Source organism: Antechinus flavipes, chromosome 6, assembly GCF_016432865.1.
Source record: "Antechinus flavipes isolate AdamAnt ecotype Samford, QLD, Australia chromosome 6, AdamAnt_v2, whole genome shotgun sequence".
In the NCBI taxonomy this organism is placed as follows: domain Eukaryota; kingdom Metazoa; phylum Chordata; class Mammalia; order Dasyuromorphia; family Dasyuridae; genus Antechinus; species Antechinus flavipes.
In genome coordinates, this window is record NC_067403.1 from 70351148 (window position 1) to 70367796 (window position 16649).

At 35.0% G+C, this 16649-nt stretch overlaps 1 protein-coding gene across 1 annotated transcript in view; it reads right to left on the reverse strand.

The window, feature by feature from the left end:
• FREM3 (FRAS1 related extracellular matrix 3) overlaps positions 1–16649 on the reverse strand; it is a 102814-nt gene that overhangs the window by 43929 nt on the left and 42236 nt on the right. The window contains exons 4-7 of the mRNA XM_051966679.1: positions 14865–15011; positions 11473–11703; positions 2715–2840; positions 105–356 (exon numbers count right to left, since the gene is read on the reverse strand). Of these exons, the coding sequence (XP_051822639.1) occupies positions 105–356; positions 2715–2840; positions 11473–11703; positions 14865–15011 (756 nt within the window). The remainder of the gene's footprint in view (positions 1–104; positions 357–2714; positions 2841–11472; positions 11704–14864; positions 15012–16649) is intronic.

The window sequence follows — 16649 nt, forward strand, 5'->3', positions numbered from 1 at the left end:
TAGGAAAACTTGAGCTCAGTTTACTTTTGACCGATGGGATTAATGTTCCAGGGAAACCTGTTAATCCAAAGGAGTTTGATAAAGTGACACACAAATAAACCTACCATCATCAGCATCTTCTAGGATAACGACTTTGGTGCTAGGATATCTGACAGCAACTTGCCCGCCCATTGCCATGCTCAAAGTCACATTGAAGGTCTCCTCCTCTTCATAGAGGGAATCGTCAATGATGATCACTCGGCATCTTTTCTCAGTTTCATCCTTATCAAAATGGAGGATGCTGGTGTGGTCTTCAGGTCGGGAGATATAGTCAGAGTAAGATAAAACAGTGGAAGGAATTGTGCCTGAGGCAGTTCCTGTATGAGGAAGAAAGAAGTGGAACTACAAATGGTTTTTATAACAATGGTTTACCACCATTACAAACAAAAGCATTTATTAAGTACTTAATAAGTGCCTAGATAGTGCAGTGAATTTTAAAAGTGCTAGGTCTAGAATGTGGAGAATCCAAATTCAAATTTAGCCTCAGGAACTTAACTGTGATCTTGGGTAAATCATTTAACCTATTTTTGACTCAATTTCTTCAGTTATAAAATGAGAGAAGAAAATGGCAAACCATTCCAGTATCTTCACTAAGAAAACTCTGTAAATGGTGTCATGCAAAGAGAAAAGTGCAATTGTTCCTGTCCTCAAGAAGCTTATTCTTATTGTTAGAATAAGATGCTTATTCAGCTTAGTCCAATCTGGTCCATAATTATACTTTTTTTTTTTTTTTAAATTTTGGTGAAGGAATCATGGAATATTAAAGCTGCTACTAGTTACATTTACTATTCTTTGAAACTTCTCTATCACGACAGCCCTTTCCCAACAGAAGTCTCTCTAGGGAAGTTTTCTGGACAGAAGATAGTAATGAAAATCTAGTCATTGGAATTGAAGTAACAGAAACAATCATTTAATTGGTACCCTTGGACACAGGTTCCACCAGGCTAAGTTGCTAAAAGGGGAAGTAAAAGGCTAGAGAGAAAATGTCCAGAGAGACTAGAAGACATGTGCCAGAGACATAAAGTTCTATTACTTTGTTAGATTTTCTGTGCCTCGGTACACAAGAAAAGAAGGAAAGAGGGAGAAGGAGCCTTAAGCTTTGACAGTCCCCTGATGAAAGAACAAATGACCTCTGCAACTCTGAATTTTAAATGATTCCTGTCAGGAACTCAGGTTTTCTGATGGCACCATAAAGAACGAGAGAGCAATAGAAGACTTGAAAGGACTTTTAGAACTGAGAATGGGGATGGGATGTGGGAAGGAAAGCTATAAAGTGGAGGATAAACTTTCCCATTTTCCTTGCTCACAGAGCATGTAGAATGTTGGATGCAGAGGCTCTGATTAGCTGATAGAGGGCTTCCACATGAAAAAAAAAGTCCCCATCAAATATGATATTACTCAAGGCCAAGAGCCAAAGCAAATTCCAAGTTGGGTTCTCTTTATTATCTTCATTAAATCTCTTCCTCAGTACACTTAACCCATGATAATCATCAACTCATTCTTTAATAGGCTTGTTTATGTAACAGAAGTTGAAATTTCCCCCCTTCTCTGTTACTTTCTTTGTTTATTTAAAAAAAAAAAAAAACAACAACTAGAATCAATCAGGTGGTGCAGTGGATAGAATGCCAGACCTGGAATCAGGAAATCTCATTTTCCTGCATTCAAATCAGGCCTGAGACATTAATTAGCTTTGTGACCCTAAACAAAACTGGAGAAGGAAATGGCAAAACTTTTTTTTTTCTTTGCTGAGAAAATTCCAAATGGGGTCACAAAGAGTAGGACATGATTAAATGATTAAAGAACAACAACAATAGTACCAGCCTATTGTTATTAATTATTGGAGAATGGCTGAAGATATTTGATGTAGCCTGCATAATGGAGTCTTTATTTTAAAATCAGAGAATCTCATAATTGAAAAGTACCTCAGGGTATATGTAGAATAATGTATACTTGGAAAAAACAACCATTTTTACAATATGCCCAATATGTGACTTTTGTTTGAAGACATTTACTGAGTAGATGTTTTTGACTTCCAAAGGAAACCTACTCCATTTTGGGATAGTTCTAAGTATTGGAAAATTTCTAAATTTATGGTAATAATTACATAATCAACTCTACATTGCTATAAAAATGCTATGTATATTTTAAAGTTGGAACAACAAGTGAACAACAAAAAAAAGGAGAATTATTGTTGGAAGACCCCTGGTAAAATATGTAAAGAAAGCTAAATTTCTCTCACTGACACATTAACATGAATTAAAATGTAGTTTGTCAAATTAGTAGCATGGTACAATGGGAAAAAAATTTCAATTTAACTTAAGTCCTAGGATCTGGCTCTTCTACTTCCATAACTTTGGTAGATTTCTTCCCCTAACAAATGAGGGATTAGACAAATAACTCCTAAATTAATCTCAAACTTTAGACCTATGATGCTACGATTACTTGTCAGCATGGTATCAGAGCACTAAAGGAAGAACACCCTGAAAAAATACATTTGGACTATGTGATGAGGACAGGTTGGGAGTAGGAGATATAGCCCAGAGAAGAGAGACCCGGAGAAGAGTGGAGAAGGGATTGCTGAAGAGCTCTCATTTTCTAATTTTGCTCAGGGTTAGTTCTGGCTCAAAACTACAATCCCTATATAAGAACAAGCCTGAACTACTCGAACAGCCTACCTTGGTGTGTGGAGCAGAGTACCATGAGTTCTTGGCTTATATCTCCAGACCGCCTGATGGGAATCAAGAGTTCACCAATGTCCTCCTCTATTCTGTATTCTGGCTTTGGAATATAAACTGTTGACTCTAAAAAAGAGAATTCTTTGCAGATTATTTCTGTTTAAAAGACTATTTTTGTGTGTGAAGGGTTGTATAAACCCAGACCTGTTCAAAGTGATTAATTATATTTTACACAATACTTTACAGATCCACGATTTTATTAGTGTGAAACATTTCTCTACGGAATCAAATAAAAGTTCTTCTGTACCTAATAGATACTCTTGTGCAGTTATGGACGTTACATGGTATGAGAAATCTCAACTTAGCTGAGTTGGTCCTTGCCATATTAAATAGAGTCTATTCTCTGTCTCTGTCTGTGTCTGTCTGTCTGTCTGTCTGTCTTTGTCTCTGTCTCTGTCTCTGTCTCTCTCTGTCTCTTTCCGTCTCTGTCTCTCTATCACACACACACACCACAAATAAATAAAATAACTGGCAAGCAAATTAAGAGCAAATTCTGCCAGATTATACTAAAATGAAAAGACTTTGTATATTGACTTTCCAGTGAACTATCTTAAGATCATGCTGATTCAAAGAGGCTCAACCAGAAAGTTGGCTATAAGGTTCTTATTTTTTCAACAGCAGTAATTCATAAAGACGTTCATTACTGGGAAATACTAAACAAGGAGAAGACACAGTTCCTGTCCCCAATGTTCTAGAGATAACAAATGAAAGAATTAGAAAAACAAAATATAACAAAATATAACTCAGTGCCAAGAATGTATTAATATTACTTTCTCCTACTAATATTTCCTTCTCTCCCCACATGTGGGCCCCAAGAATAGCTGTTGCAGGTTACAGGGTGTATGTTTCCTCAAAACCATAGCTTATGAGTTCCCACAATGTTTATTTTTGCCTTTAGTCTGCCAGAGGAGGGAAGACTTTTGGGTTATTTCAGCTGTAGCCTATTAGAGAATGGGTCAATAAATTATGGGCCAAATGCAGTTCAGACTTTTTAAAAAAAATCACTTCTCATCTATGAATGATTTTTATATTTTTAAATGTAATGAAACTATATTAAAAATACAAAAACTATTCCTTATTTAATGGACAATAAAAAGAACAGTCTTGATTTGGCTTAGTTCATCTCTATATTAGAATATAGTGGCTAGAAATCAGGATACCAGCTCTTTAGTCATAGCCATGATTCTTAAAAAAAAGGGGGGGGGTTGGCAGATAGAATGCCCTGAGGCTTTTCTTTTCATTCTGTAAGACACTCCAGTCCTCTGTCCCAGACAATTAATTGATTTAGGATTCAATCACCCCAAGCTATTTTCCAGGTTAGCATGTAAATGAATTTAAGTCAGAACAAAAAGTCAGTTAAGGATGCAAAGTCATAATTCTCCATGGATGTGTTTTTGTCTTTATTTTGCATCTCTGTGATCCTAGTTTTTTTGGAACATCAGGGAACTACTAAGGAAATTCCTTTTTCAGAACACTATTTGATCGTGGTTAAAAAAAAAATAAAAGGAGAAGCACAGATAATGAAAATCTATCTTGGTAATATTTCTTACTAAAACACCATTAGCAGGGGGCAGCTAGGTGGTACAGTGGATAGGACTTGAGTTCAAATTTGACTCAGACATTTAACACTTAACTCTTCCTAGCTGTGTGACCCTGGGCAAGTCACTTAACCCCAATTGCCTCAGCAAAAATAAATAAATAAATAAACGAACAAATGAATGGATGGATGGATGGATGGATGAATAAACAAACAAACAAATAAATAAATAAATGAGTGTATGGATGAATGAATAAATAAATAAGCAAATAAATAAATGAAATCATTAGTAGAGAAGCCAATGGAAAATTGATTTTAATATGAATTGAGAAATGGCAAGCAAAGTGAGATTCATGAATACAATAAAATGATATTGCACTATAAGAAGTGACATAGATGAAGAATTCAGAGACACATTGGGGAGACATATATGAACTGATACAAAGTGAAATATTCAAAACTGAGAAAACAACATGTGCAACGACTACAGTAATGTAAATCTGAAAGAATAATAAAAAGCAATGGAGAGTTGTGCAAATATAATGACCAATCTTGAGCCTATAGGAGAGTTATAAAAATGCAATTTTCACCCTTCATTGTACAGGGGAAAGTCTATGTGTGGGGCAAATTGCACATTCTGTGAGACATAAACTCATAACATAGTAGTTTTGTTTTTCTAAACTGCTTTTTTTCTCTGTCTTTAAAAATTCAATAGACAGAGAAGCTGGGGAAAGATCTCTTCATAAATGAATGGAGGTATAACAACTAAAGGTATCAGTAAAAAGTGAACCCCAATGTTAAGGGGAAAACTAGATGTTACAATGATTCTGTAATATCAGTGTTGCTTTCCTTCCAGTGGAATGGACTGCAAACCATCTCTGCCCATCTCTCCCCTTTTTTGGATTCCTATCTATTCCTTCTTTAAAGATGGCATAGGAATGTCCTCCCAAAGTACTGGGATCCTTGCTCTAGATTTCTCTTCTTTGTAGAAATTGTATTGAAGGATGTCAGCTATCATAAGTCATCTCTCACTATCTTGGATTGGTAGGGCTAATTCCATCATTATGAGGAAGGTAACCAAGTTCTCTTATCCATCTCCCAACGTTTCCCATCTAAAGCTTTCTACATGAATAGCTATTTGGGAAATATTATCCTTGTGTCTCTAAAAGGTGAAAACAAAACCAAATGCCCAACTATCATATCTTGGGAATTTTATGGAAGGATTTGAATTATTGTAGAGATGAATTACAGCCAGCTGGACTTTAAATGAATAGTGAGCAAAGAGAATTCATATATTGCCAATGAATGACTTGGGGACTTTCAGATGAAGGACACACTCCTTTTAGTCTACAGAGTTTGTTCTGGGATCCTGAGCCAGTCTTCTCCATCTGATACCAGGACCAGTATCTGTGCGATAAATCTTCAGCAACAATGTGGTTTGAGATTATAAATACTTATATAGTGAAAAAGCCATACTTCTAATGTCATCAGAGTCCCTCTGGAAAGTTTTGCTCTTGAAGATTTACAAGACGTTGTATTGACATTCATATGCTTGAATTTATGGAGAGTTTTTTGTGTGCTAGCTGGCTAGAGGACACAAACCTAAGTTGTGGATTGGTCTCTGACCGTCAAAAGCCATTCATCCACTGTCTAGTGGAAAACCTGGGATGGACTGATTTTCACAATTAACATATGGATAATAAACAGTCAATGACATTGAAAGGTGGTGGTTATCTGAGGATGGATATTTTGCTCAGTTTGGATAATAACAAATGTCCTGGAAATAACCTTAACTAGAAGCTACTTCTGCAGAAAAATTTAGAAGGAAAACTTCTAAAAATTTTGTTGTATTTTGAAAAACAAATTTGTGAGACTATATGAAGCTATGCTTGAAGAAAATCTACCAGCTCAAAATGCAAGCAACAAATTCATATATTAGTAGCATCTTGAATCATGAGCTGTCTTCTTGCACTCAGAATTTTTAAAAGGCCATCCAGATCTCTCACTTTAATTTCTGAGTGCCTTGCTTCCTTTTCTGATTAAACATCTCATTGATGACCTATTTGTGTCTATGTTGTCCTTTAGGGGAGAAACGTCAAATTCAGAATCCAAGTTTCCAGCCAGTAAAGCCTCCAAGTGCAGCTGAACCAAATGAATGTTAAACAAAATAATATTTTAATATAATAATATTTAATATAAAATATAAATAATATTAATTTGTGGTTTTCCAAGTCAATATTCCTAGAGAGGTCCATTTCTATTAGAGTCTGACATCATTGCTTTAGAGGATCTACAGTCCATGTGCTGATCTAGGGGGAAGGCTTTTATAATAACCTTCTAATTAGCCTTCTTGTCTTAAATCTCTTCCCAGGCCAATCCGTTCTCTTTTCAGCTCTCAAAGTGATTTTCCTAAAGTGGAGGGTCATATTATTCTCCTGTGACCCTTGCTCCACCTTCCAACAAACTCCAGTGGGTTCCCTACTTTTCACAGCATCAGAAGTCAAGTCATCTGTTTGACCATTCACAATTTGGTTCCTTTCTAACCTTCCAGTCTCCTTACTTTTAACTTTTTCATACACTCTATGATCCACTTTCACTCAGTGACACAATCTCCTTACTTTGTGCGTTTGGACTGAGTGTCATAAATGCTTGGAATACTCTGACCCTTTGCTTTGGATCTTTAGCTTTCATGGTTTCCTGGCTATCCAGAATCCCACTTTCTTGCTTGAGTCCTTTTCTGGTCCTTTCCATTGCTAATACCTTCCTTCTGAGATGAGCATCCATTAAGTCTGCTTGTATCTTATATTGTCTTTCTCTGGTCACTAGAATATGAGCTTATTGAGGGTAGGGATAGTGTTTTTGCTGGATAATGAGGTGGAGAAATGGATGGAGTGCTGGATCTGGAGTCAGGAAGATTCCTCTTCATGAATTCAAATGTGCCTCAGATACTCACTAGCTATAAGACCCTGGGCAAGTCATTTAATCCTATTTGCTCATCTGTCAAATAGGCTGGAGAAGGAAATGGTAAACAAATATTTTTGCTTTTCTTTGAATTCCTACTTTCTAACAAAGTATTTGACACAAAATACTTACTGCTTAATATTTGAATGCTTGTTGACTGACCAATTAAATTGTATGACTGAACCAGGACTCAGAACATTATATTGCTTCTTTAATAAAAAAAAAAAAAACTATGACCATTTATTTACTCATTTTTGAATGTTTAATAGTATTTTATTTTTTCCAGTTACATGTCAAGAAAATTTTAGCATTAATTTTTACAAGATTTTGAGTTCCAAATTTTTCTTCCCCCCCTTCTGAAGATTATAGGCAGATTGATACAGTTTATATATGTACTATCATGTAAAACACATTTCCATATTAGTCACAATTATGAAAGAAGAAATTGATCAAAAGAAAAAAAAACCAGAAAGAATAAAGTAAAGTTGTATATCTAGAGTCCATCAGTTCTTTATCTGGATATGAATAGCATTTTCCTTTTTGAGTCCAAAAGCATTTGTCTTACATCATTGTATTGACTGAGAAGAGTTGAGTCATTCATAGTTGATCATCATAGTTGATACTGTGTACAAAAAATTTTTTTTGTTCTCATTTCACTTTGTATCAGTTCATATAAATCTTTGCAGGTTTTTCAGTTCATCATTTCATATTGAACAATAATACTCCCTTACATTCATATGCCAGAGCTTGTTTGGCCATTCCCCAATTGATGGTTATCTCCTCAGTTTCCAGTATTTTGCCATCATGAAAATTGTTGTTATAAATTTTAAGTAAAACATATAAAATATGTTGTTATAAAGTTTTTTGCACATGTAAATCTTTCCCCCATTTTTATAATTTTTTTTTGGATAGAGACTTAGTAGTAGCATTGCTAGATAAAAGGGTATGCATAGTTTGGTTGTTCTTTAGGTATAGTTCCGAATTGCTCTCCAGGATGTTTGAATCAGTTCATAATTATATGAACAGTGCATTAATGTCCCGATTTTCCCATATCATCTCCAATATTTATCGCTCTTCTTTTTTGTCTTATTAGCCAATCTGATAAGTGTGAATTGATATCTCAAGTTGTTTTAATTTGGATTTCTCTAATCAAAAGTGATTTAGAGCAATTTCTCTTGTGTCTATAGATGGTTTTGTTTTCTTCATCTGAAAACTGCCTGTTTATATGCTTTGACCATTTATCAAGTGGAGCTAGTATTCTTAGAAATTTGACTCAGCTCTCTATATAACTGAGAAATGAGATCTTTATCAAAGACACATGCTATAAAGATTGTTTTCCAGCTTTTTTTTTCCTTTTAATCTTGGTTGCATTGGTTTTATTTGTACAAAAGCCTTTAAATTTAATATAATTAAAATTATCTATTTTGCATTTAATAATATTCTCTATCTCTTGTGTGGTCATGAATTCTTTCCCTCTCCATAGATCTGATAGGTGGCTTATTCCTTGTTCTTCTTACTTGATTATATTGTCACTCTTTATGTCTAAATTATGTACCATTTTGATCTTTTCTTGGTATATGGTATGAGATGTTGGTCTCTGCTTAGTTTGTGTCCTGTCGTTTTTTGGTTTTCCCAACAGTTTTTGTCAAACAGTGACAAAGTTGGGATCTTTGGGTCTATAAAATACTAGGTTACTATGGTTATTGACTACTATGCCTTGTGCATCGAATTTATTCCACTGATCCACCACTTTCTTACTCAGTATCAGATAGTTTTGATGATTACTGTTTTATAATCTTATATGAGATCTGACTTTTTCCAGGCCACCTTTCTTTGTAGTTTTTTTCATGAATTCTCTCGATATTAGGTGATTGGACTTTTGTTCTTCCAGATGATTTTTTTTTTTTTGGTTATTTTCTCTAGCTCTATTAGATAATTTTTTGATGATTTGGCATTGATATGATTTTGATATGGCATTGAATAAGTAAATTAGCTTAGTCAGAATTGTTATTTTTATTATACTGGCTCAGCCTATCCATGAAGAGTTGATATTTTCCCACTTGTTTAGATAGGACTTTATTTGTGTGAAAATTGTTTTGTAATTGTGTTCATATAGTTCCTGGGTTTGTCTTGACAAGTAGACTCCTAAGTATTTTATATTGTTTACTTTTTAAAATGGAATTTCTCTTTCTATCTCTTTCTGCTGGACTTTGTTGGTCATATAAAGAAATACTGATGATTTATGTGGTTTATGCTAAAGTTTTAATTATTTCAAGTAATTTTTAGTTGATGCTCTAGAGTTCTCTAAGTATACCATCATATCTGCAGAAAATTTTAGTTTCGTTTAATGATAATTTTGTAATTCCTTCAATTTCTTTTTCTTTTTTTAATTGCTATAACTAAGATTTATAGAACTATATTAAATATTAGTGGTGATAATGGATATTCTTGTTCCACTCCTGATCTTATTGTGAAGGCTTCTTGCTTATCTCTATTATAGATAATGATTACTCATGGTTTTAGATAGTTACTGCTTGTGATTTTAAGGAATGCTCCATTTATTCTTAGGTTTCTTAGTGTTTTTAATAAAATGAGTACTGTATTTTGTCGAAGGTTTTTTCAGCATTTATTGAGATAATCATATGATTTCTGTTAGTGCTGTTACTACGACCATTTAAAAGAAGTCAACAAAAGAAATTTTGTTACTACAACCATTTAAAAGAAGCAATACACACATGAAAAATCAGGAGGATGAGGAAGATATATTGCCCACATTATGACATGCAGTTGGACAGGCAGCCTATTGGACTTAGTCCATTAGTACATATAACTTGGACAAACTGTAGATGAACATTGAGGTGGACCTAGAATTAAATGGGAAGGAGAGACCAGGATGAATCATATATGGGAAACAGGGCAGCACTTTCATTGACCTGGACTTGCTCAGGGTCATAAATGTTCATCTCATTAGCATCAATATTCTTGATTCTAAAGAGAAAGATGCTGGATAGCATGCTGGACTCAGCGTCAAGAAGACCAGGACTCAGACCAGGCTTCTGACACTAATCATTACTTAGGACAATTGTGTCACAGCAATTCTGAGTCTTGGGAGAGCCTAAGATTAAGACTCTCTAAGACTATAATTCTTAGATGGATTATGATGTATATGGATTGTGAGAACTCTCATCTTGATGAAATTGTCTTCAGGACATGTCTTAAGGACATTAATTGTGCCATGAAACATGACTTACCATCATTCCTGAAGATTTGAAGCTGCAGGTGACCCAGTAGCAATTTCACTGGTAATGGTGATGGCAATGGCAATGGAGCGATGCATTGTAGGGATAAGAAGCATGCATAAGAAGGATCATTAGATATGATCCTTGAGATTTTTTGAGCAAAAAAGTGACATAAAAAGAATCACCAAAAGACATGTATGACCAAGAAAATTACAAGGGTTAGATATCTTGTAAGAGTGAGAATAGCAAATGCATGTGAGAAGGTTAGAAAAATGAGAAGACATATTGGGTTGTGGCTCCTCTGTGCAGAATATGGAAGGGAATCACAGAAATTAAGATAACATGGATGAATAAAACTCTGAACTAGGGATTGGACTAACCACACTGATAAGCTTAAGGATCCTTTGAAGTATACACCCTACTTCACATACGACAGTGGTCATACAAAATGGAAGCCTGGAAATGCTTACTTTAATTAGAGATGGGAAATGTAGTAGATAGAGTGTTAGACTCACAGTCAGGATGACAAGTTTAAAATTTGATTCAAACACTTGCTTGTTGTGAAGTAATTTTTTCAGTCATGTCTGACTGTCCTTGACCCCATTTTGGGGTTTTCATGACAAAAATATTGGAGTGATTTGCAATTTCTCCAGCTCATTTTACAGATGAGAAAACTGAGGCAAATGGGGTAAATGGGCTGCCCAACTAGTTAGTGTCTGAGGTGGAATTTGATTTATCAGACACTTGCTAGCTGCCTGAAACTGTGTGAGCCACCCTCTTGCCTCCCCAACTGCTCATCTGTAAAATAATGACATTAGATGACTTCTGACATCTTCTGTAGCTCCAAGTCTATGATTCTTGGATAATTATAGAGCTAAATGGGAATTATGGAAGCTGGAGGAAGACACAGTAAAGACTACTATAACACAACTACTATAATACACTGCTTAACACTACGTACCATCATTGGGATCAATGATTTCAACAGTTGCCATCTTTGGAAACTCCAGGGCAGCCATGACAGGGTCAGAAAGAATGATCTGGAAGGTCTCCGAAGCCTCATATTTGCCATCTGAAATAATCCTCACTCTCCACATGGCTGTAGACTGGCCAGGATTGAACTGAACCTGCTTTTGGGGTTTTCCTTTGAAATCTTTGTCCTTTTGTGCTGTCCCATCTTTGGTTCCAATACCTGAAGAAAATTGTGAACATGAGCCAATGGAAAATGAGGGTGTTCTATTAACTGTACTAATTCTAAGGTCTCTGTTAGCTCTAGAGAGAGGATTCTCTAAATGCCTGATTGAGGTGTAAAATTTTTTTCTTTCAACATGGTCTCTATTACTAGATAGTTAATTTATTTACTAATTGGATAAAGCAGAAATGACCAAAGAAAGGCTGATTTCTTCAAGACATGAATCTCTAACAGATTTACTTTTTGTAACATTGATAGAGTGCTTTCTATATGACAACCCTGTTATTCACATTTCCCACATATGAAGAAACTGAGAGACATTAGGTGATTTGCTCAAGATTACAGAACTGTTAAATATCCAAACTGGTACTTGAACCTGTGTCATTCTACCCATTAAGAGGGTATTATATTGTTTCCCTCTTCTAGGGTCACTGACTAAGGAATATAAGTGAATACCTACAGGTAAGTGAAAGAGGTTAATTTGGTGACCTGTAAGATCCCTTCTGGTTCTACTTTCTGGGAAGCTATGATGCTGAAAAGGAAATGGTAATAACATTAATGACTAATTTTTGTGTAGCATTTTTGGCTTTTCATATTTTTCCCCTCCTCTTTCTCCTCACTTCATCATTACCACCACCACCACCACCATCACCACCACCACCATCATCATCACCATAATCATTCTAATCACTATCATCATCATCACCACCACTATCATCATTACTATCATCAGCATCATTACTATTATCACCATCACCAGCATCATCATCATTATCATAATCATTCTAATCAGCAGCAAGCACAGGATTTGAAATTAGATCTCCTAATTCCAAAGAAGAGTTGGAGAAGACCTGAATTCAAATTCAGACTCTTACACGTATTCTCTGTGTGACCTTGGAGAATGCATTTAACTTCTGTCTGCCTCATTTTTTTCATTTCTAAAATGGGGATAATAGCAACTAACTCTGAGTGTTTTTATGAAAATAAAATAAGAAAATGTTCATAAAATGCTTTACAAACCTTAAAGAGATATATAAATTCTAGATGATAAAAAAGAAGAAGACTGGGAAGAGGAAAAGCTAGCTTTTTTTCCCCCTTCACTTTTTTTTTCTTAGATTCTGGAAAGAAGACTTGAGAAATGTGGCTAAGAATCACTGGATAAACCATAACTTTTAGAACAGTCAATACAAGAGAAGGAATAATATAACGGGCTTTATTCTCCTTCCAATGTGAGAAAGTACTGAAGAGGGCTTTCTGTGAGTCACAAAGCAAGACCTGAGCTAGATGCAGTTTGCCCCAGGTGCTCAAGTCAGTTTTCCTAGGCCTTCTCCACTGATATGTTTTCCTTTTAATTTCTCACTGTGAGCTTAATGATGCACAGAATCCCACCTCACCATTTCATACTTCATTACTGCCTGACACCAGCTATTATCAAATGCTTTACTGGAATGAGATTAATGGGCCCTTGTCATGTCAAATTCTTTGCCTCCTAGAGAATCTGGTGCCCTGGAAAAAAGGCTCCTGAGGGCCATGCAGTGTGAAATGATTTCCAGATTAGGAAGCTCGATACTGATTGTTTTTCAAAACTGTATTTGAGTACTTGGATTGTGACCTGATATGGAAGGACTAGGCTAGAGTCCCATGCAGTAGTTGGAAGGCACAATGGGTAGAGATTGCTGGGCTTGGAGCAAGGAAGACCTTGATTCAAAACTTCCCTCCCACACTGGTTGTGTCACATGGACAAGACTCAGTTTTCTCATCTGTAAAAGATGAGGTCGGACTTGATGGCTCCAAATTCAGTGTTTTTTCTGTTTTACTGATGGAAAATGCCCAAATAAGGGAGATCAAGTCATCGATACAGGTGTTTAGTCAGTAGGCAAATGAGAGGGAAGAAATGATATTGAGCTATGATAAAAAGGGAAGTAATTTGCAGAACATGGTATGAAGGAGATAAACAGTCTGTGTTGCTAGAAAACATGGCATTGAGCTGTGGTTTATCAGGAAAGGAATAGAGTTTCACAGAAAGAGGGAGAAAAGTGTAGAACTAGATGATGTATTTGGCACTCCCAAGCCAATAATTGTCAAGGAGCAAAAATAGACCATCATGAACCTGGGTTCCCTATTATGTCTAGAATCAAATACATACTCCTCTGGCATTTGAAACCCACTACCATCTGACTCCAGTCCACACTGCTTATATTACTCTTTCTCATGCCCTCAAAAGTCTAATTAAATCCACTTAGTGATCTTCATACATGACATTCCATCTAATCTTTCATGTACGGACAGCTAGCTGGTGCAGTGTATAAAGAGCTAGGTCTGGAGTGATGAAGACTCATATTCCTGAGTTCCTCTCTAGCCTTAGACACTTTTGAGCAAATCACATAATCCTGTTTGCCTTAATTTCCTCATTTGTAAAGTAAATTAGAGAAGTGATGTGGAGCAGGAACTTAAAAAAAAAACAAAAACACTCTAGTATTTTTTGCCAAGAAAACCCCAAATAAAGTCATAAAGAGTCAGACAGACTGAAAGTGATTCAACTTTTTATGCCTGAAAGTCTTTCCTTCCTTACCATTTCCTCTGGGGATTCAAGTTCTTTTTAAAGTCCAGTTCAAGTATTATCTCCTATAGGAGACCTTTCCTAATTCATTCCAGTTGTTTTTATTCTTCTACAAATTATTTTGTACATTTTAATAGATAATTTGTACATAGATCTCTCTCTTCTCCTCCCCAGTAGGAAGTAAAGAAACACACCAGATTCTTCCTGCTTATGTGATCCTGGGCAAATCACCTAATTTATGTTTTCCTCAACAATAAAATAGGAATAATAAAAGCACTACCTCACAGGATTGTTATGAGGATCAGTTGAGATAATATTTGTAAAAAAAAAAAAAGTGCTCAGCACAGTATTTGTCATGTAATAAGCATTATTTAATGCTGAAACATAATAGGTGTATAAGTGCTCATTAAAGGGAATTGAGTTAATTAGGGAATTTAAGCTTTTCCCCAGTCTTTAAGACTATGTGGTCAATTGTAATCCAAACCAGCCACCAGCCACTAGTCAACTTTATAAACAATAAGTCTTTTTTTTCTTGGAATTTTGGAAGCAAGGATTTCCAGATTCCTACAACATCACAAACAACCCATGAGAAGTCACATACTGATAAAGGATGTCTCTTTCAGGTATCCTCTGCGCTTGAGGGTTACTTCTAAGAATTTGGAGTCTTCATTGATGATATAATGCTTTTTCTCTAGGGAAATCCAAGCCCAGTTAAGATGGAAGGATTGATTCCTTAGCTCATTTCCTCCTGTAATTAAAAAGAAGAAAACGGAGAGATCAATTCACAGATTTTTGAAAGGAAGGTTTTGGTGATTTGGGCTTGCTTCATTCTTTTGAGACAATGACACAAGAGACAAGATACCCCAACTCCTCAACATATCATAACAAGCAGCAGAAGAAAGATCTTCAGACTTAGATTCAGAGAATCATAGATTTAGAGCTGAAAAAAATTAGGAAAAGAAGGAATTCTACCAAATTTTTTCTATGATACAAATATTGGATACTTAATCCAGAGAAAGAAATCAAAGACCAATTTTCCTAATAAATATTCAGGCAAGCATTTTAAATAAAATACTAGCAATGAAATTATAACAATATATCACATAGCTCATGCACTATGAGCTAGATTTAAAACAGGAATGTAGGGCTGGGTCAAATATTAGGAAAACTGTAAGCATAATAGAGAGTATTAATAACAAATAGTCATGTGACCTTTCTCAAAAGAGGCAGAAAAACTTTTGACATAATACAATATTCATAGTTGTTAAAACACTAGAAACCAGAGGAATAAATGGAATTTTCCTTAAATGATAGGTAGTACTTATCCAAAATCAAGAACAGATATTATCTATAATGAGAATAAGTTAGAAAGCTTTTCAATAAGAGCAGAGATGAAGCTAGGATATCCATGATTATCATTGCTGTTCAATATTGTACTAGAAAATGATAACTATAGCAATAAGACAAGAAAAAAAGAAATCAAAAGAATAAGTATGGTAATGAGGAAATAACATTATTACTTTTTTTTTTTTGCAGATAATAGAATGGTTTTGCAGATGACAGGATGGTCAACTAAAAAGCTAATTAAAATAATTAACAACTTTAGCAAAGCTGTGAGATATAAAATAAGCCTGCACAAATCATGGATATTTGTATATATTTCCAATAAAATCTAGCAGGGAAAAAGAGAAAGAGAAATTCCATTTAAAATTACTATGGACAGTTTGAAATACTTAGGAGCTTACCTGCCAAGAGCCATATTGGAACTATATGAATACAATTATAAAACACTTTTCATAGAAATGAAGACAGATCTAAATAATAAGAGAAATATTAATTGCTCCTAAGTCGTCCAAGCCAATATAATAAGAGTGACAATGCTACCTAATTTTAATATACTTATTCAGGATCATACCAATAAAAATGACAAATAATTATATTATAGTGCTAGAAAAATTTCATCTGGAAGAATATCAAGAAATTTAATGAAAAAGATGGGAATGAAAGAGATTTAGCAGTACCAGATCTTAAATTATATTATAAAGCTACTGTACTCATAAAACCAATTTGGGTCCTGGGTAAATAACAGAGAACTTTATCAGAAGAACAACTTAAGCTACATAACATACAGAAGCTTAGAAGCATAATAACATAGTGTTTGAAAACCCTAAATTCTCCATTGTTGGGACAAGAACTCACAAGTAGAGAATAACTTTTGGGAAAATTGGAAAGTAGCCTATCAGAAACTAGGCACAGATCAGCATCTTGTATGATATATCAAGATAAACTTACACTGGGCACATGATTTAGACATAGAAGGCTGATATAAGAAAATTAGGAGAACAGAGAAGAAATTACTTGTTAGATCTATGGATAGGGGAATCAT